At 41.2% G+C, this 21,870-nt stretch overlaps 1 protein-coding gene across 1 annotated transcript in view; it reads left to right on the top strand.

The window, feature by feature from the left end:
• Nucleotides 1–21,870, top strand: part of SV2C (synaptic vesicle glycoprotein 2C) — a 213,980-nt gene that overhangs the window by 87,329 nt on the left and 104,781 nt on the right. The window contains exon 3 of the mRNA XM_059175276.1: nt 10,146–10,326. Coding sequence (XP_059031259.1) covers nt 10,146–10,326 — 181 coding nt within the window. The remainder of the gene's footprint in view (nt 1–10,145; nt 10,327–21,870) is intronic.

Below are 21,870 nucleotides of genomic sequence, written 5' to 3' on the forward strand. Positions count from 1 at the left end.
ACATTAGGGCTTTGATGGCCTTATTTCCCCATGTGAGAACACATCAGTGGCTCCCCCATGGTCTATGTAATTAATTTCATCTGGGGGGAGGGCTTGTAATTTAATGATTTTCTCTCACTTATCCTGCTTGTCTGTACTTCTCCACACACCCAACCCAGCCACTCTAACCAGGTTCCATCCCCTCTGCTTACCTGCCCAGCCTTCTCCTGCTCTTTCCCACTCCAGAACTTCCCCTGCACTATCGTGTATGTCTGAGGGAATGCAAAAAGCCGTCCTGCCTATCCTCTTACTCATGTTCTCCTTGTTCTTTGGACACTCAGCTCAAGCCCTGCTGCCTTCCTGAAGCACTTCTGAAGATGAGCCATCCTGTTCGTGGCCTTACTGATTTTCCTGTGTTACCTGTACTGCCCTATTTGGCCCGTTCAGGGATAGTATGGTGAAACCTAGCAATGTGAACTCCCCCACACTTGTTTAAGACCCTGACCTGACAGGCCCACTCTCGTCTTGCAGTCCCTTTCTTTATGAATTTTACTATGAGCCATCCCAAGCCCGTCTACTCTTCCTTGCTTCACCCTTCAGTGTATAAGAACTATGGACCCTGACCACGAAAAATACCCCTAGCTATGTGAATCTTCTCCAAGCCCACTGCCCCTCCCTTAGATCAGGTTGCTGTCATTCCTTCACAGGGCTATTTCTCAGCGGTATTGCTGAAGCTGGTCTTTTTTTCCCCTTGGTGGAAGCACAGATTTTAAAAAAAACACTCATTCTCAGGGTCGCACAAGTACAGAGTTGGCTCCTGAGAGGGACTACATCCCTGTATGTTGTGCTCCAAGCCCCTCGGGCAGCAAGTGCCTTGTCCTGAGCTGGATCCGCCCCCTCTATCCTTCCCCACTGCAGTTGATCCTCCCCGTAGTTTCTGGAATGATCTTTTCCGGCACTGATGATGGCCAGTCTGTTTTATAGTTTCCCAAAGGATAAAGGCTTTGGATTGACTCCAACTTGTCTTCTATCCTGGTCTCTTGTCACTCTTGTCCCCAAACATGAGCTCTATATTCCCTTCATCCTCAACTACCAGAAGTCCCTTTGGTGTGCTGTGCTCTGATACAACTCCAGAGCTTTTAACTGAGCCTTCTCTCCCTGGGAACATTCCCCTCTTACCTGGAGGATTCTTACTCATTGGTCACAACCCAGCATGATCTACCTTCTTTGGGAAGTTTTCCAGAATTGTGTGGAACTAATTAAGTTGCTCCTTCCTTTTTTCCCCTTAAGCACAATGTGCTCACCTTAATTAAGCATGCTTTTCATTTAATGGTAATTAATTTTCTGCATGTTTTTAATCTCTCAGGAAACGAAAGGTTCAAGGCCGCAGTTTTATATTAAAACTTTCAAGAAGTTTTTTAAAAATACTCTTGTCTAAGCCCTACCCCAGGACCAGAGCCTCTAGGGGTGACCTAGGCATCAACATTCTTTTTCTGGAAGCTCCCTGGATGACTGTGATGTGCAGCCATCGTCTGAAAGCACTATGCTAGGCTGTGAGCTGCTCAAGAGTGAGGACCATGCCAGTTTCATATTTGTGGACCTCTCCTCACTGCTCTTCTTCCCTTTCCCCTGCCCTCATTCCTCCAAAGGTACCTGACTCACAACAGGAACCCAACAAAGAGCTGTAGACTTAATGACGACCTCCTCATTGTTGACTCAGTGACTGAGCACAGGCCTGCAGTGGGGGAAGTTTCCAGAGAGAGGGGTCCTGTTGGTGTGGAACTGATAGGTGATCTCATGGTATAAATCATAAAATGACTGTCTGTAATGCTCTTCATTCCTAAGACTTGTGTGTTTAATGCTTTGATCACTGAAGAGGCTGTAATTGCCCTTTTTAGGGGCTTCCAGAGCTATCCATATAAAATATGTTTGAATATTTCTTCCCATTATCCAGTGGGTTGGGTTGGGCTGCATACTAGCCATTTGAGGAAGGATGTTAGAGAAGACTGGGCTTCCTTCTTAGGACTCTGCTTCTTCCTTTGGCTCTCTGGATTCGGCGGATTCGGCAAGAGTGTCTCTAGGCCTTCAGAAGCTGTGTCGTGCCCAGGGAGACTTAGATAACAAGTAGTAAATGCTGCTCGATGTGGCCTTACCTGTCTGTACAAGCAGCTGCCGCCATCTCTGCTCCGACCAAAGGACTTAAATGTCAGACTTCCCCAGTGTAAAAGTCAGAGATGGGCTGTAGACCGCAGCTGATATTTACAGTTCTTTCTAGCGAAGGTGAGCTGACTTTTGTTGCAGATGTTCTCCATTGCAAATTAGGAGGATTTTTCTTTTTCATTTGTACATATGCCTTGGATATTATCGCTTTCCTCGCTTGTATTTGATTTTGTGCAAGTCCACAGATGCAGTCAAACACGTGATGGCCCTTCCCTGTGGCTACTAAAAATAGTAATTGAAAAAATTATAGGGTTGGGTAAGAGAAGCCCATTAATTATTAATTACTTAAATTAATTAGATTTGAGCAATCACTTATTATTTACTCATTTGACTAGTTTAAAATTGCAAAAGAAAAATAAGTCTTTGAGACTTAAAAAAATTACTTAAGTCTTCCAATACTGTTTCAGGCGGTGTCTTTTCAGAACTTGAGCCAGGGGAGCCCAAAAGCTGTAACTGTCTTTGTATACCAGCTGGAGCCCACTCGCTTTCATCCTGTTGTCTCTTTTCCATCATCATTTCCTTCGCTTCTTTTCTTTCTCTTGCACCAGTAGTAATATTAGCATTTCAGGACCTTGCATAAAAAGGGACCCTGCTCAAAATCCCAAACAAAGGCTCACTCACCTTACTAGAATCAGGAAGTCTGTATGTGTCCTCATCTGGAGGGCACCTCTCAGTGTTACTGGCCCTAGACACTTTCCCTTGAGTTGGTCTGGCCAGAGAAGATGCAAAGACCTTTCAGTGTAAGAAATATTAGGCCAAATCCTGCTCTATTAACATGCTCCTCTTTGGTAAGTGGTACTTTGTGGAAGATAAGAGTCCTGCGTGAAAAAGTTAGTTTACCAGCCAAAGTCTGAGATTATGTCTAGTGCTGTCTTCCATCCAAGTATGACAGCCAAAAAAAAAAAAAAAAAAAAATCTAAAACCTGATCATAGACTTCAGAAACAGTAGACTTATCTGCATAAGTATCCAAATAACAACAGTCTGGAATCTGGCCTTTTCAAGTATATCCCTACAGAAACTATTACTAGGGCATAGCTATGGCCCAAGTCAGTCTTCTCTTTCAGCATAGCTTTACTTTTTTTCCTTTTAATTGAAATTTAGTTAACATACAGTGTGACATTAATTTCAGATGTACAACCTAGTGATTGGACAACTCTTTATAGGATGCTATGCTCCCCCCAAGTGTAACTACTATACAGCACTATAGAGCACTATTGCAATACCACTGACTATATTTCTTATGCTGGACCATTCATCCCTGTGACATATTCCTTCTATAACTGGAAGCCTGTATCTTTGACTTCTCTTCACCCACTTTGTGAGTCTCCCTACCTCTCTGTCCCTGGCAACCACCAGTTAGTTCTCTGTATTTATGGATCTGTTTCTGCTTTCTGTTTGTTTGTTTGTTGTTTTTATTCTGCATATGAAACCAAATGACATTTCTCTTTCTCTGTCTGACTTAGTTCATTTAGGATAATACCCTCTAGGTCCATCCCTGTTGTTGCAAATGACACAATCTAATTCTTTTTATGGCTGCATAATATTCCTCTGTGTGTGTGTGTGTGTGATATCTTCTTTATCTATTTGTGTATCAATGGACACCTATGTTGCTTCTGTATCTTAACTATTGAGAATAATGTTGCAATAAACATCGGGAGGTACATATATCTTTTCTTAGTGCTTATTTTTATTTTTCTTTGACTTAAAAATTTGTTTTATCCTAAGACAACCCCCTTATAAAAGGTGACTATGATCATTACCTCATGGAGATTATTTACCATTGAATTCAGAATACTGCCACAGAATAATTTTTGTAGAAATCCAACTTGTAAATAAATAGTGCAGTGAATTTTAGAGTAATGCATTAGCCATGGATAACTGAAGTGCTTAAAACAAATTTTAAAAACCTATTCATTAAAAATTTCTATGAGAAAAATACTATATACATTTCTTAAAATTGTTCTGTTAATTTAAAATGTGCTTTAAAATGGCGCTACAAGGAAAAGATGGGCCCCCTTAGGTATTGTCAGAAAGGATCAAAAGCAGCTTATTAGCAGAGACAGAAATAGAAATGTGATATTCATCGGGGGAAATGAGGGTATGATTAAATAAATGGAATCGGTCCCCACGTTGGAAAATACTTTAATGAGGAAGTCATGCTTGAGGCCTCTTTTGGTCTTCTGAAAGACCGAAGGGCTGGCCAAGCCTGGCCTGAGCCCAAGCTGTGGTAGGAAGAGTAGTGAAAGCCTCAGGTCACGTTCAACCTCCCAAAAGCCCAGCTGAATTAGAATCTTCATTCAGGTGGTATCTCAATATGGACTCTGAAAAACAATCTGAGGGTTTTGAAGGGGCGGGGGGCAGGAGGTTGGGGGAACCAGGTGGTGGGTATTAGGGAGGGCACGGATTGCATAGAGCACTGCGTGTGGTGTAAAAACAATGAATACTGTTACGCTGAAAAGAAACAAAAAATTAAAAAAATAAAAAGAGTCTTCATTCAGTTCATAGAAGGATCTGAGAGTCACAGCCTGGCCTCTCTCAACATCAGAGGCCTGCCTCTAGCTAGTCCTGAGGAGACATGTCCTAGGAGAAGCACAGAGTTCCTATTTGCCCTTTACATATCTGCAACTGGTATGGGGAGTTCTTGCTTGTTCTGTGTCTTTGAAATTAAAATATTCCATAGCCTGCATCTCCTCCTATCAAATATGTATTAGACAAATGCAAACTTGAAGTAAAAAAATGTATTAGATTAAGTGTTTTAATGGAAAGCACAGCAGACTAAAATTGCTTTCAAACTCTGAAATGCTCACAAATCTGTGGGAATCTTGTCCAGATGCAGCTTCTGACTTCTGTAGGAGTGGAGTGGAGCCTCACAATCTAAATTTCTAGCAAGTTGCCCTGGGATGCTGGTGCTTTTTGTCCAGAAGTCATACTCTTGTGGAGCAAGAATCTAGAAGACCTGATTTCAAGTACTGGCTTCTCACAGCATTGGTTTTCCTATCCTTATGGACTAACATACCTTTGAATTCTGACCATCTGCAGCATCATGAGGAGTGGAGAACAGGAGGGTGGTCTATGTCAAGAGCATGTATTGCTGCTCTGGGTTTTCCCGGAATCCCCATCAGCACACAGCAAAAACAACATGGAAAACAGCACACAGTGAAAACAACATGGAAACAAACAAGCCAGGAAATACAGCTTGTGTTCTGACAATCCCGGAGTGTTTCCGGTTTTATTCACTCTGTGCCTTTGCTAGCATTCAAAGGTTTGTCTTTAATTAGGCCACACAGTCAATAAATGAATCTTCTTATTGTGCTGTCTGTCTCAAATAAGCTCAAGGAGAGGCTGAATTCCTGTCCATGGCACAGCCAGTGGGACAGGCTAATTACCAATAATAAGCAATGTAGGGTGGAAAGATTGTTATCTTTAGATCTGACACATATTCTTAACCAGAATAGAAGTGAAGATACAACTTGATACTGTATTTTGTTTTGGTAAACCTATTGCTTGTGGAGGAATTTAATACCATCTCAAAATCTTCCTTATCCTTCAAAGTCCTCTCAGATAGCCCCTTCTCAGTGAAACCTTCCCAGAGTCCAGTCAGAGTTACCGGCCACCTCTTGTCGCCTTGCTCCCACTTATGCCCTACTGGCGTGCATACCTCATGGCTGGGCTCCTTCTGTTGTGTGTCTGAGGTCTCCCTCACTGAATTATGTGCTCCTTAAGCCATTTGGATGGAATAGAAAGAGTTCAGGGACTTAGAACCGAGGTCCCTGGGTGTGCATTCAGCACTGCCCTGTCCTGGTCATGTGTCCCCAGGAGGCCATGGAAGGTTTTGATCTGGCTGTTCCACTCTGTAATGTCCATGATCAGATGGGGTGTTGGGAGGGTAGTGTGAAATAGTGGGTGTGCCACTGTCTCCATCTTCTGGCTTGGACTGGGCACCAGATAAAGGTTTGCTCAGGCTCTGCCTGGGTGAGCTCAGGGATCGTGACTTATCAATCCTTGTATTTCTAGCACTTCAGGAAAAGTTAGGTTAAGTGCATGCTCAGTAAATTCTTTATAATTGAATTTGACATTATCTTTCAAGGAGGTTGTGGTGTATTAATTTTAGGCACAGAAAAAATACAAGATGGGGAAATAACTGGTTTTCCCCTGGTAGCTGATAGTGCATGCTTTTCTGAAATAAATGAAATGTGTCTTGAAGTAATTATTAAAATTCTGACAGAGATTTATTTCTGGTTTGCTAAGTTCAGAAATCCTATATACAACAGGAGAAAAGATAAATATTACACAGAACAAAGACTATTTTTTAAGACTTTTATTTATTTATTTATTTGACAGACAGAGATCACAGGTAGGCAGAGAGGCAGGCAGAGAGAGCGAGGGAAGCAGGCTCCCTGCTGAGCAGAGAGCCAGTCTCGAGGCTCCATCTCAGGACCCTGAGATCATGACCTGAGCCGAAGGCAGAGGCTTAACCCCCGGAGCCACCCAGGTGCCCCACAAAAACTATATTTAACAGGAAATTCATAAAGATTATCCATTTTTCTATGCAGTAATAGGTATAAACTTTTTAGAAGAATTAGAAAAACTGATAATAGTTACCTTTGGGAAGAGGGTCAAAGGCAGAGGAGAAGGAAACTTTCATTTGCTATATTTCTATGTGCTTTGAATTTTTGGCCATGTAGGCATATTTGGGTTGTAGATATACATACATAGAAATATATATATGTGTGTGTGTGTGTGTGTGTATATACACACACACACACACATATATATATATGCACACATATATACATATATGTGAGTGGGTGTGTATTAAGGATATCTGGAGGAATTGAAGGATGGGCCATTTTTATTTTAGTCTTTTATATATAAAAACCTCTAATGAGTGTAATTTGGGGGTGGCTTAAGTACAAAATGCTAATGATAAATGTGGGTGCTCTGCCCCTTGTCAAGTCACTGAACCCTCACCATCACAGAAGTCAAGGGCAAACTCAGCTCACTCAGCCCTTCCTTTGTCCGAGCTTTAAGAACTCCCAGGCTGGGGCTGTGTTCTCACACTACTGCCAGTTGGGAAAATAGAAACCAGTTATGAGTCCTTAAAGTGCTGGAATCATCTCTTCATAAATCCATGATCTGGCTTAGTAAAGATGAGACTGCAGGTGACTGCCTGGAATAAGGAGAGTGGTAAGATATAGAGCCCAGTCCAACAGGAGTACCATCCCTCCTACAACCAGAAATGCAAGGGAGTTGCCCTAGTTGCCCTTCTTTGGAACATAGCATGTCCTTTTTTCTTTAGAGCTGGGTAGAGGGGCACAGAGAGAAAGGGAGAGAGAGAATCTTAAGCAGCCTCCACGTCTAGCTTGGGGCTGGCTGCAGGCCTCAGTCTCACAACCCTGAGATCATGACCAGAGCCAAAACGGGGTTAGATGCGTAACCAATTGAGGCACTCAGGCACCTCCGTAGCATGTCCTGTTTAGCAAGATACTGGGTGTTCATTTTTCCTTGGCACTCCTGAGCTGTTTTCAGCATTGACCTGCTTACCTCCCACCAGCAGGTGGGGATGTGCCTATTTGGAGTATCTGAGAACAAATGGTGCACCCCTTGTCATATGCTTGTGTAGAATGAAGCAGCATTTCCCTGTAGCTTCTGCCCATGATATTCAGCTACCCTGGCCTTAACTCTGATTTTGTGAGTTAAGAAGGACACACCTCAGAGACCTTTCAAACAGTGCTTTCAGTTCTGGGTGGTACCACCACATAGGGGCCGGGGCAGACGGGGATGTTTTCTTGGCAGGGCATCCAGGATTATTAAAGGAATTGTAACCATGTTGCATGAAGAACTGCTGATGGGCTGGGATGTAGTCGCCACTCACTTTTCTGTGGTCAGATCGTTCGATTCTCTGTGCGAATGAACTGGGTTCCATAGTATTAACCTCAAAGGAGTGTTGTAAGGAAAAAATACATTAGTTCATACAAACACTTAGAGCTGGTAAGGGTTCAGCAATTGCTAGGAACTGGTTTTTGTCCTTGGGGCTGGAGGTACAAGAAAGATTCCCACATCTTTGGACTGCAGCAGTCACAGTCCCCCTCCTGATCTAAAGGAGTTCACCTTCTGGTTTGTAGGCATTTTTTAAAGTCATAGATATTATTATGAGAAGCTTAGCTATTGATTATTCTTCTGAGAGGCTTGAGTAGCTGATTTGAGCCCCTTAAGCTATAAATAAGAGATTTGCTGCGTATGCATTTCCCTGTGTGAATCTGTCTCCTTTGGGAATTCCTTTGCCTTGTGCTGATACATTATTTAAATTGTCTTGTAACCATGCACTGGGCTTTGTGATATGAGTATCTTCCCCCCTTCCTTTGAGAAGGATGCCCTGTGTATGATTAGCCCCATAATAAAGAGAAACTTGTCATTCCCCACCAAGGCAAAGGACCACTCACCCCTTTGCAGCGTTCCAGTCTGAATAAAAATGGCCTCTATTTTGTCTTACTGTACAATTGTGCCAACATTTGCCATTCAGTATAACTGCCTATACTCAGCTATATACAGAACAGCATCCACATGTCATTGATGTCAAGGTCATCAGACTTTTCCAGGTGTTCTCCTTCTGGGTCTTGTATTGATCCATTAACTGTGTGTTAAGCAAATGAATTCAGGGTGAGTGTTTAAATAGGATATTTCCCAAACTAATCTAAGGCAAAAAATCAATGTGTTTTTCTAACTTGTGTCTTAGATGCTGCTGAGTATCTTGAATGTGCCTTTGAAAAGAACTATTCAAGTGGTGATTTGGTGAAGCTGGGGAAGCAGAAATGGATGAGAGGTGTAGTAATAGCTTTGTAAATACCTCACCCAGATATAACAAACTTCCATTTATTAATTATGTCGTTTCCCCTAGTTATTGCACACCCTTTGACAAACATCTCTGAAGTAACTTTTGCCATACCTAGTACGATTTCATCTTAAGAAAGATTTTGGACAGGGCTTCTGGGGGCCTGTTTTTTTGGATGAAGCAAGTGAATTAGAAAATTCACAGGGCATCTTAGTGGCTCAGTCATTTAAGGGTCCAACTCTTGATCTCAGCCCAGATCATGATCTCAGGGTTACATACTGGGCATGGAGCCTACTTTAAAAAGAAAACAAAAGAAGAGGAAAGGAAATGTGTACTCACAGTGACACCAAGAGGGACATTGATCTAACCCTGGATTTTCCATTTGTTTCCACTATGGGAGTAAAGCCAGCCATGATAAGTTTAACAGCTCCCAAACTGCAACAGTTATTTTTCTTCTCCTTAGGCTCCTCCTTAAGCTTCTGATGCCAAGAGAAAGTTTTTCCTTATTAGCAGAGTTTGAGACTATTTTAAGATTAACTCTTGTGATCTCTAAACCCACCTTCCCTAGCCTCCCTTTCCTCCCCAGGGAAGGGCCAGGGCTTTTAGGAGAAACTAGGGAGAAAGAACCTATGGAATCTTCGAGGGAGCCTGCAAGAGTTTGGCCTTGGCCCCATCATCTGCTACAGGCAGAGATTTGAAGCAGGTTGGGGGATCCACTTTGACCAGGAAGTCCTTGACTCAGTCTCCCATCTTGGCCTTGTCAAGTGCTAAGCTGGACATTTATATGAAAGGGAACATGCCGTGAGTCAGACTCCAGGATTGCCCAGTGTGGAGACTCCTTGTGCCTGTCCACTATGTACCCATTCTCATGAGCCAAGTGAGAATATCACTGTTTTTTCTTTTACCCCCGTCCTTGGTTGTGACAGCTAAAGGTAACCCACAGAGCTTACTTTCCAGCTTGAAAGGTGATTTGTGTATCCAGAAGGATGTATTTTTTTAAAGAAATTTTTTCCCATGAAAAACGCTGAAATGTATTTGTCTCTTGTTCATTTGATCTAACATGTGTCATTTACTCCCAATCTGACACGCTTCTCTGTTTTTTGTGTGTTGCAGGCAGCATAGTGTACCTTGGGATGATGGCAGGGGCTTTCTTCTGGGGAGGACTGGCAGACAAAGTGGGAAGAAAGCAGTCTCTTCTGATTTGCATGTCTATCAATGGATTCTTCGCCTTCCTTTCTTCATTTGTCCAAGGTTATGGATTCTTTCTCTTCTGTCGCTTACTTTCTGGATTCGGGTAAGCTTTTTTCCCTTTCATTTCTCATAGTAATGTTTATTCTTCATAATTATACATGTTCTTCACTCCAGAGGACCTCATTACTGGGAAATTACCCCTTAACACACTTCTTTCCCTATCTTCACATCAGCCTTAGGAATATGATACTGATAAATATATAATTATCAACCGTAAAGGAGAACACACTTCTGTGTTCTTGTGGCTGATTCTGGTAGTATTTTTACTTCTAGGAAATGAGTTTTAGTTTAAGTGGAATCTTGTTTCTAGGGTAGAATGCATTCCTAAGTGTCTTTTTCTTCTGGTCCTACCTGTTATGAGCTAGTATAGGTTCAAACTATTCAGGCTTGCTCTTAAGTACAGGATGAGTGTGTCTCAAGCAAATGTTATTTTATTGATCTGTGTTAACTGTCTAACTTGGTAGGAAGCCTACTTATTGAGATGTATCATGTTCCATTTGTAAGTTCTTGATTTTTGTTGAATTAATGGAAGTTGTGATGTTGGCCAAGTACAGTGGAATAGTCCCATACGCTCCCCCTTACTCACGGGGAATACATTCCAGAACCCCCAGAAGATGTCTGAAACTGCAGATAGTACCAAACCCTATAGAAACTATGCTTTTTCCTCTACCTACAGACCTATGATAAAGTTTAATTTATAAATTAGACACAGTAAGACATTGACAGTAACTAATAATAAAATAGAACAATAATAAAAATATACTACATATAATAAATATATATAATAAAAATAAATATAAATAAATATATACTGTAATGAAAATTATGTGAATGTGGTCTCTCTTAAAATATCTTACTGTACTATACTCATTCTTCTTGTGATGATGTGAGATGATAAAATGCCTATGTGATGAGATGACATGAGGTGAATGAAGTAGGCATCGTGACCTTCTGATGATGAGTCAGAAGGAGGAGCATCTGCTTTGGACTGAGGTTGACTACAGGGGGTTGAAACCACAGATAACTGAAACCTGGGAAAGTGTAGCCAGTGTTGTAATCATTATCCCTAAAGAGCTGGAATCACCTGTTGACTCTACAAAGTAAATTCACAGCTGAGGAAACCCCAATAGCTTAATTAGGAGAGTCAAAGATACTCTGCTCTGATATGGAAAAAGTAAAAATAAAGAATTTCTATTTGAGAACTTTATTTTCATTAGAGTTGTTCTTTCTGAGATATCTATCAGAGGATGAATCAGTAGGAATACTATAAAATAAAAGTAAATAAATGGAGAAAAGAAAGGAGACAGTCCTGGGTTATGAATTTGAGAAGCATATCAGTTGTGGTTGTTGAGAGTGGAACCCACACAGCAAAACATAGTTTGACCAAAAGAGAAGGTCAGAGAACTGCAGCATGTCTTCCTTAATTAGCTCCAGTAGTACTTTAAAATCAGAACTAAGATGAGAAGGAATATAAGCCATCATAGAGAAAGACTGTATGATCTGGTTACTTCAGGGATACAAACATTTCTGCATGCAAACTAATGGATCACTTTTATAACTCATTCAAAATATTTAGAAAAAAATTTGTATCATTTTATGCCACAAGATGAAGTATGTGCATATTAAGATTGGTGGATCATTCACAGATTTTTCTGATGTGTCTTTTCATCTGTTTATAGCCCTTCATATGCTACATTCTGCTCACAGTGGGCACTTGGCAAATACATGACTAAGTTGCCCAAATCAGGAGCCTTCCTTAGAGTGAAGACATTCCCATTGACCAGTCCAGTAAACCAAGAAGGTTGGAAAGTCTGGGAAAGTGTAAAATTATTTTTTCCTTAGGGGAAAAAAATGATCAAAATCAATAATTAGCTTTGTAATGAATAATAGAGAAGGGAGGCTTTCCCTTGGTGCTCAGAGCTCTGTGTGAGATTGCCAAAATAACATGGGTGACCTGGGGAAGTAATTCGGATCATGGATTCAAAAGGCTACAGCGGTGAATTGGGGTGCCTGAGGAAGAACATGTGTTATTTGGGGCTATTTGTTAAAAGACCAGATTCTGAGGGTCCATAGGATAAGACATTCTTGCCATCAGGAAAGGCTAAACCTTTCTTTTACTTTCTCTTACCTACGTAATACCGTGTCAGAAAAAAGCTAATGGCCTAAATTCTGAACTTTCCAGTCCTTTCCATTTACAGTTTTATCGAGGAAATTTCAGTGATATCCATAAACTCAAAGGTACTGGAGTGTGGTCAAATTATTACGGCAGTTTTAATTGCCAATTCTGGATTGTGATGTGGTCAACCCAATTGACTGCAGAGAAAAGGGTCATTATGGTGGCTGCGGAACACTCCTAAACTAATGGACTGTCTAGAAGTTAATTCAAGGGCAGGACAGAAGCAGAGACTGCCTGGGTATATTCATGATATCATACTCTTCCCTGTCGCAGACAAATCATTCTTCAGCCAGCAGCTCAGGGCTGCTGACTTCTAAATAACGTAATCTACCTGGCAAAGCACAGACTGTGTCTTGCTAGCTCAGCTAGCCTCCATGAATTGTGATACCAGAGGTTAATTCACCGTGCCTTTGCCAAGTTGGCACAAGACTGGGAGGCCAGAAATCCAAGTCCACCCTGCTCCTGCCCTTTACTGAGGACCCTGGGAAGGTCATTCAGGCTTTCCAGACAGATTCTTCTATTGGGTTTTGTTTTGTTTTTTATTTTTATTTATGTATTTTTGTTTCAAGTTCGTATTTAAATTCTAGTTAGTTCACATAGAGTGTAGTGTTGGTCTCAGGGGTAGAACAACACCCAGTGCTCCTCACAGCACCTTCCCTCCTGAATGCCCATCCCCCATCTAGCCCATCACGCACCCACCTCCCTTCCAGGAACCCTCAGTTTGTTCTCTGTAGTAGAGTCTCTTATGGTTTGTTTCCTTCTCTTTTTCCCCTTTCCCTCTGTTAATCTGTTTTGTTTCTTAAGTTCCACATAGAGTCAAATCATACAGTATTTGTCTTTCTCTGAGTGACTTATTTCGCTTAGCATAATACACTAGCTCCATCTGTGTTGTTGCAATGTCAAGATTTCATTCTTTTGATGGCTGAATAGTACTCCATTGTTTGTCTCCTTTATCCATTCATCAATTGAGCTCTTTCCATAGGTCTTTTGGGCTCTTTCCATAGCTTGGCTATTGTCGGTAATGCTGCTATAAACATCAGGGTGCATGAATCCCTTCGAATCTGTATTTTTGTATCCTTTGGGTAAATACATAGTAGTGTAATTGCTGGGTCCTAGGGTAGCTCTATTTTTAACTTTTAGAGGAACCTCCATACTGTTTTCCAGAGTGGCTGCACCAGCTTGCATTCCCACCAACAGTGTTAAAGGGTTCCCTTTCCTCCACACCCTCTCCAACATCTGTTGTTTCCTGTGTTAATTTTAGCCATGCTGACTAGCATGAGGTGTATCTCACTGTAGTTTTGACTTGTATTTCCTTGCTGATGAGTGAGGTTGAGCAACTTTTCATGTATCTGTTAGCCTGATTCTTCTTTTGTGAAAAGAGATAGAGATTACCAAGGCTGGGGGTGCAGCTGAGGGGGTAGCCCAGGTGGCAAAACACTCAGAGTTTTGTGCGATCCAGGCACTGAGGGAACCTGAGGACTGACGTTGTTAAGGAAAATGAAGAAAGTTATCTCTCTTCCTCATCCAAGTTTATGGGTAATGTCACCTGTACACAACACATGAGGCACTGTCTCCATGAGAGAGGGCTTTTCTCAGCAGCTCTAGAGTTTCATTTGGACATGCTGTCTCTGAACCTCTGGGGCGTCTCAGCCAAGGCTCTGCTTTCTCCAGAGATCTTGTTTTTCCTACTTAGTTAAGAGCTCCCTCTATCCACATCTGATCTGGGTTTTAAATTAAGTAAAACTGAATGGCCAAGGAAATAAGGCTTCAGAATGCTGGAGTTCTTCTGGAACGGGCACCTGGCCTCAGACACATCAATGCTCCATGTGTTTCCCAGGAGTGTTGCTCTTGCCGTCTTTTCTGCTTCAGAGGTTCTTCTCCCAGAGCCCTTGGCACTCAGGGCCCCGGGGAGGCCCATTCTAAGACCAGCCCTCCCTGCAAATACTTGCTTTTCATGTGTTTATTTCTCTCTTCCTCCCATTGTAAATTCCAAAATGCTGAGGTTTATTTGCTCAAGGCAGGGCAGGTTTGGTTACTTAAAGGACACTGGTCCTGCCAGGGGTGGACCTATATGGCTTTGGCTAGTTGATCGTGGTGTTGCTGCCAGAGTGAAATAGATGGGAAGTTTGCTGAAGTCTTACTTGATCTGTATAAACAGAAGAATTCTAGGTCAAGTGAATGAAAGTTTAACTTGAATCATAAAAAGTCATGAGGCTCATGAGAGTCATGACCCATCAGTGAATTCCGAGACTCGACTGCAGTCTGCAGACCCAGAACTCCTCAAATGAAGGGGAGGCTGGGTCTCTTGAGGGAGAAGCCCCAGACACCACTGAAACTATATACCTTAGTCTTTCACTCAGCCTTTCCCAAGGGACTTACAACCTTTTACTAGGGTAGCAATCCTGAGGGGGGAAGGAGATAATCAGACTTTAGGGGGCTCACCTGTTCTGAACTGACACTAATTCCAGGAGACCCAAAATGTCACTGAGGTCCACCAGTCGGTGTAGGGGCTCATGGAGGTGGGGTGATCATGAAATTGTACCTCAGGCCCATCTCAGAGTGGGTCCAGAGGGTCCCTGAATCCATCCTCTGATTATTTCCCGGTTACTGAATGCGTACTGGAGTAGACATTGTTACAGATAGAATCTCCATGTTGGTACAGCTCCTGTCTACCAGTTCCACGTGCTGGGAGTTTCAGAGGAGGAAGAGAATTTCTGGGTCACAGACACAGCCTTCGTTTTGCAGATTAAGGTGCAGTGATGGAATCAGGAAGGCACAGCAAGGACTTAAGTCACAACTAAGTCCTTTTGAACTAGCAAATTTGTACTTAACCGCATTATGAATCCAAGATCAAAATGCCTTTGTGCTGATTTTATTGCAAATGCCACAGGTTTCCAGCTGTTTTGTCTTATTTCATGGCTGAAGCATCAGGAGCAGCACTGTGTTAAATTTCTGTTACTGCATCTAAGGGATACTGAAAGGAGTGCTTCATTTAGCCTGAGGTCTACCTGAGTTTATGGTTTCATTGCCTCTAAATGTGCTTTCCTCTTAATTTCCCACACCAAGTCATGAGTATATTTTGTTAGAAACATAAATATGTCCAGCTGCCGTATTCTGTGGGACTTTAAATATTTATTCAGTATGACGAATGATTTTCCAGCTGGGGACAACAGCGTGAGTGAGGACTAAGGCATCACCCATTATTCATCTGTCTCTCACTTTCCTAAGTGAATCTCACACCAGGGAACAGACACTTCCCCTCTCCTCTTTTGTTACAGAAAATTAGAAAGATGGGAAATAGAGTTGACACCACTGATTCATTTTCATTTGCCCCAGAATTAAATTATTTGTTTCCAGTCACTGTTAATTATGGGAATGGTAATGCTTCAGATGCTGGGCAATGTCAGAGTTGGGAACTTCTCACCAAGGGCCTGGCATGGCTAAGCGTAAAGGTCAGGGGAAAAATATGACAGCAGCAGAAATTAAAATGAAATTTCTATGTATCTGTATATCATCATGAACAAAGAGTCATTTCTCCCTCCACAAATGGAGCCTCACAAATGCATACTTCATAGCTTTATGCTATAACCCTCCATTAATCATATTATAACCAGATTGCCTTGGCTTTGTAGAAATGATTTTCAACTAATTGGAATCTTCAGTGTTTTATATTTAGGATGTTTAGGCCCACAACATTTTTAATAAATAGGCATGCAAAAATCGTACACTCTTTTTTTTTAAGTAGGCTCCAGGCCCAGTGTGGAATCCCACGCGGGGCTTGAACTCAAAACTCCGAGATGAAGACCTAAGCTGAGATCATGAGTCATATGCTTAAACCGCCTGAGCTACCCAAGCGCCCCTATTGTGCTTTTAAAAATAGAGGCACAGGTAGATTAAGTGGCTTCTAAATGTTCAATAGATCCTCTACTCTTCTGAGGTTTAGTCTAGTTCTGAACTCTGAGGGTCTCCCTTCAAAGTAGTCTTTCTCTTAAGATATGTTTTACCTCCTTATCATATTTGAAAAATGCAAACTCATTTCAAAATTTTCAAAATGTGTTTTATCAAACACCTATATATGCTTGCCCTATGAGAGATACCAAGCACTTTATGATACTGACTCCTCTAAACCTCAGAGTTTAGAGGAGGAAATTAAGGCACAGAGAGGTTAAGTAATGGTCCATGGTCACACAGTAAGTATTGTGGTCATACACAGGCAGCCTGGTGCCAGGACCCGTGCTCAGACCACCAGACTGTGCTGACTCAGATTCAACGAGAAGTATCTCTGATTTCATAGGACATATATGATAGGCACTAAATTGTCACGGCGGCGCGACAAATCAACCAGAAATGTGAGGGTAAGAGGATGAAGAAAAGAACTCAAGAAGTAGAGAGATGGGCGCAGGAGGAGCACTGAGGAGGATGTCCAACAGTGCTGATTTTATTCCACATTTTACAAGCATTTTTAAGGCAGATCACAATAGAAGGAATAATACATCAGTATTTAGTCAAATAACCGCAAGTTCCTATAACAAGTTTACATTAACTACAAATAAATCTCGTGATGCCAGGTAATCACGGCAAATGCCATTAGCTACTATTGATACAAGAAATTACAATCAACCAGGGAGTGGGTTATGGGAAGTACAGGAACAACAAGGACCAACTAAGAATTTAAGACCCTGACCACATTGTTCCTTTCTGTAGGGAGAGCGTGTGGGAAGTTATGTAGGCGAGCGCACATAGCACAGACCCTTTCTCAGTGTTACTCAACTTTCCTGTCCTTAACCCCTTATCAAGGCGTCTGGACTTTAGAGGAGACACAAGTCAGGGCCTGGTTTGATCCACAACTCCAACTGTGCTGTGGTCTCCAACACTAAATAAGCATTTTGGATGGATCAATTCAGGAAGGTTTCTGACCCAGAGAATTAGGATTGAGAGCTCTCCCAGTATGAAAGATGAGAAAAAACTACATTACCTTTAATCTTTTTAAAATGGTCACAAACCCAGATGGTAAATAGGAGGTCGTTGTTTCCTTAGGTCTATGTTGTTCAACAGGCAGCGTGTAGCTACGGAGCACTTGAAATGTAGCCAGATTGACATGAGCTATAAATGCAAAATACCTAGCACTGGTTTCAAATACTTAGCATGTATGAAAGAGTGCAAAATACCTCATTAATAATTTATATATTGATTCTGTGTTAAAATGACAATATTTGAATATATTGAGTTAAACGAATATATATTAAAATTAACTTCACTTGTGGTTTTGGGGGTGTTTTTTGCTTTGTTTTAATATCTTTTCTAGAAAATTTAAAGTTATACATGTGGCTCACATGGTACTTCTATTAGAAAACACTGTCTTAGACAATGCGTTTTATGAGAATTTCCAACAAAGAACTTGACCTTTTGGGCACACATTATTTCCCACTATGCCCTTTGGCAAAGGTGCTATTGGTCCCAAGAGAGAAGTAACAGAGCGAAATATCTTCCAGACTTACAATACGTAATTTGTGGGAAAATGAACCATATGTACTCTTTAGAGTCTTTTCTTGAGAAAAAACTGTGAGCTCCTTGAGGGCAGGAACTTGGGTGCATGCATCTCCAGCAACTGGGCTGTACCTCACCCAAAGTTTGCCTAGAGTGGGTGGAGGTGAGGGTTGAAATGGATGGTAGGTGGGTGAGAGGTTGAGTGGAGGAATGGATGAGTGGACACATAGAGTGTCTACAGGTTTTTGTCATCATTTCTTACAGATCATCACTATCTTTATTCATGATGACACCATGTAGGTGCTATGGGAATGGATTTTTCCAGCTCTCTCAAGAGCTCGATTAATTTTTTTAAAGACAGCATTAGAATCCTGATCTATGACTGGACCTGTTCCCCGTGGCATACTGTGCTGCTGTGGATACTATAGGTCTGTCAGCTTAGGGCGCCAACCTGATTGCAAGCAAGGGCTAGGGAAGTTGTATTGAAGCTGTTTTCTTAGAAACACACCTTTTACCCACACTGTATATTTACATCTCAATATTTTTAAAATAATCGAGTTTCTACCAATTGTTCTATCCATAGTTCATACAATATTGGGAAATAACAACTGCCCCATCAAAGAATATGGTTTTTTAATCTGTGGCTTTGGACAGTGGGAAACTAAAACTACCCACACGACACATCCTTTAGCACTGCCACTGGGTCTGGGAGATTTCCATTCTTGATTTGGTGATTGGTTCGGGTACCAGTAAGTGTTCTCCTGTTTCTGTCTTGAGTACTCATCATGAACAGGTGATACCTTCTAATCAATACCACAATCTCATTTTCTGTGAAAACCAGCCCGTTCAGAGACAGATCTGTGTTCTTCTCTCTAAGCCTCTGTGATAGTCTATTTACTTTCGTGAAAAGGAAGTCACTGAAAAGTTCTTCTTTGGGGCTAGTGCTTTAATTGTTTATTTCTGGGTCCAATTTAAAACATAGTGAATTGGTTCTGAATTGCTATGCAATTTGCCTGGCATTTCAGTGTCGTTGATTTTCCTTTTTTGTTGATTCTGAGTGAGGATTAAAAGGCTATTTTCATGCAACTCTTTTGTAATTGTGATTCCCAGTATAGACTACAGCATTCAGTGTTCTTTTTATAAACCCATAGTACCCATCTTAATAAAAGCTGTCAGAATCAGCTCTTGGTAGACTTTGCCCTCTGCGTATTATCAGTATAGAACACGTGACTTTACAATGCATATTCAACTTCCTCCTTAATTCTGTCCTCGCATAATGCCCCATTTCCCAAAGGAAATGGGAGATGGAAGATTGAGGTGAGAGACTGACAGTCACATGGTGAAATAAGTTAGAATGAAAGTATTCTTTGTTACATGCCCACTACAGCAGAACAGAATCACTCAGGAGAACCCCTCCTCGGGACAAGAAGTCATCTGACATTCCACACTTTCTCCTCTAAACTGTCATGTTTCAAGCTATTTTAAGTCCAGCTACCCTTTTTTTTTTTTTTTAAGATTTTATTTATTTATTTGACAGAGAGAGAGATCAGAGTAGACAGAGAGGCAGGGAGAGAGAGGGAGAAGCCGGCTCTCTGCTGAGCAGAGAGCCCGATGCAGAGCTCGTATCTAGGACCCTGAGACCACGACCTAAGCCGAAGGCAGAGGCTTAACTCACTGAACCACTCGGGCACCCCCTAGCGACTCTTTTTATCCACAGCCTCCCTCTTTCATAGCAGAACCCTGAGCCCTTTCCTATCTTTGCCTCAATAGCCAGAGTAAGTCAGTAACTATGATTTGGTACAGGGACAAACATGGTCCACCAGAGTTCCATCTGAACCCAAGTAATAGGAGGTGTGGCTGTGAAATTTGCAATCTCCGTGAAGTTCGTGCAGACAGAAATATTTGGCATTCTCTTTCATCCTACTATGCTAAAGGGACTTCAACTTATGAGTCTCACATTCCCAGCAGAGTATTTGTGTTTGTAAAGCTGACACACCCTTTGCCTTACACCATATCCCACTTGTGAATTTGCCTTAGATTATTGAGGTAAATAAATATGTTTCATGATACTCTCCAGACACCTAGGATTGAGTCATACGTAGGTGGTTTGTGTGTGCACATATGTGTGCATATGTGTGTAGAATGGGTTTGGAGAATGGTCCCAATTTATTCTAGAATGTGTTTTAATACATTTTTAAGCTTCTTTATATTTCTATAATTAAAGTTGCAAAAACGTAACCTTAATCTTACTTGAGAATAACTCCAACTCTGAAATTTCAACGATCAGTGTTCTGTTTCAGTTGTATCAGTTTAATTATTTTGAATCTGGCTAATCTTCCACCTCTATAGAGTGTGGATTTCAATTATTATTCCCCCTATGCCTCTTTTTACCAAAGATAATTAAGATTTAACCCTCTTTGACAGTTATTAAAATAGACTTAATATCTGATCCTGAAAAAGTTCTTTGTAAACCACCCTCATCTGGTGGCTTCATTATGTAAACATTCCATCAAAAATGAACTTGAGAAAATTTCAACAGTAGCTAACGGATCATTAAATAGTGAACCATAAAAAGATCTCTATGCTAACTGGATTTAGAGATATATTACATATCAGGTAATGTAAAAGATAACCATTTCATGCCTTATGTTATGAATTTTTAGTATAAAACAAAGTACATTTTCCATATTAAATCCCTGTTACAAAAGTTTCTCTACCTTGGTACTATTAATATTTTGGGATGGATTATTCTTTGTTGTGAGGAGCTGTCTTCTGTATTTTAGGATTTTTAGCAGCATCACTGGGTTCTTCTTACTATTTGACAGTAGCACCTCCTGAGTTGGAGAGCTAAAAATGTATCCAGACATTGTCAAATATCTGTTGGGAGAGGGGAGAACATATGCAACTGTATTTAAGAACCACTGATATGTGGGACTTCAAGAACAGCCACATATTTGTTATTTCTTCATGTATTCTCAGAAATTTTATCTTGATACAATAAAACAGACCAGGAAATGTATAGCTCTTGCACAAAATACTGAAATGTTGATGTAGAATAATAACAAAAACATTTTTTTTTACTCATAAAAATGGGGGGGCAGCTTTTTCCTATCTTCAGTACTTAAAGGAACAAAACCATATCGTGAAAACGTATGCTTCATCTCTTATCTAAATTTTTATTATTGTTGATAGCATTCTGGAAGGTATCAAAGATTTTAGGAGTCCGTGGAGTGCCCAAGAGGATTGCACATTCTTATGCCCAGGGGTTCTAAGTAGCTCTTTTCACCAAGGTATCTGGTCATGAGGTGACTGTGCAACTCAGACATAGCGTGATTTCAAGAACTCTTTTGCTACCGGGAACTCTTTTGCTACTGGGACCTCCATTCTAGCACCCATAACTTCTTTTATGATTACATTGACCCGGAACATCAGATGTGTGTTTCCATTCGTGGGAGGTGTTTAGGTCCTCAGAGCAAGTTACTCTAGTCTGTTTGGAGTGGCACCTCCATCAGCAGAGAAATACAACTCTCTTGAGACGCACCGAGTGCGTGTCCAGTAGGCCAGGTAATGGAGATTCAAAGATGAATGGGATATAGTCCTCACCCTCAAGGGGCCTTCAGTCTAGTGTGAACAATGTTTATGATCTCTGCCAATGTATAAAACACTAGTAAGACTTAACATGACATCAGGCTGTAATGTTTTTTTCTGCAGTAACATGAGGAGTAACATGAGGAGCAATGTTTTCCCTAAAATGGGTGATCAGCCTACAGTGAGAGATATGAATGCCTATGTTGTTTCGTAGGGCTCTGAATCTGAAGAATTTTGCAAAGGATTTGAAGAGACCCCTCACTCATTCTTTGGACTCATTTATGTATTGGTATTAGAGTTTTTTGTGATCTGCTTTGCAAACATATTGTGGGACAT

This window comes from Mustela lutreola, chromosome 5, assembly GCF_030435805.1.
Source record: "Mustela lutreola isolate mMusLut2 chromosome 5, mMusLut2.pri, whole genome shotgun sequence".
Lineage (NCBI taxonomy): Eukaryota > Metazoa > Chordata > Mammalia > Carnivora > Mustelidae > Mustela > Mustela lutreola.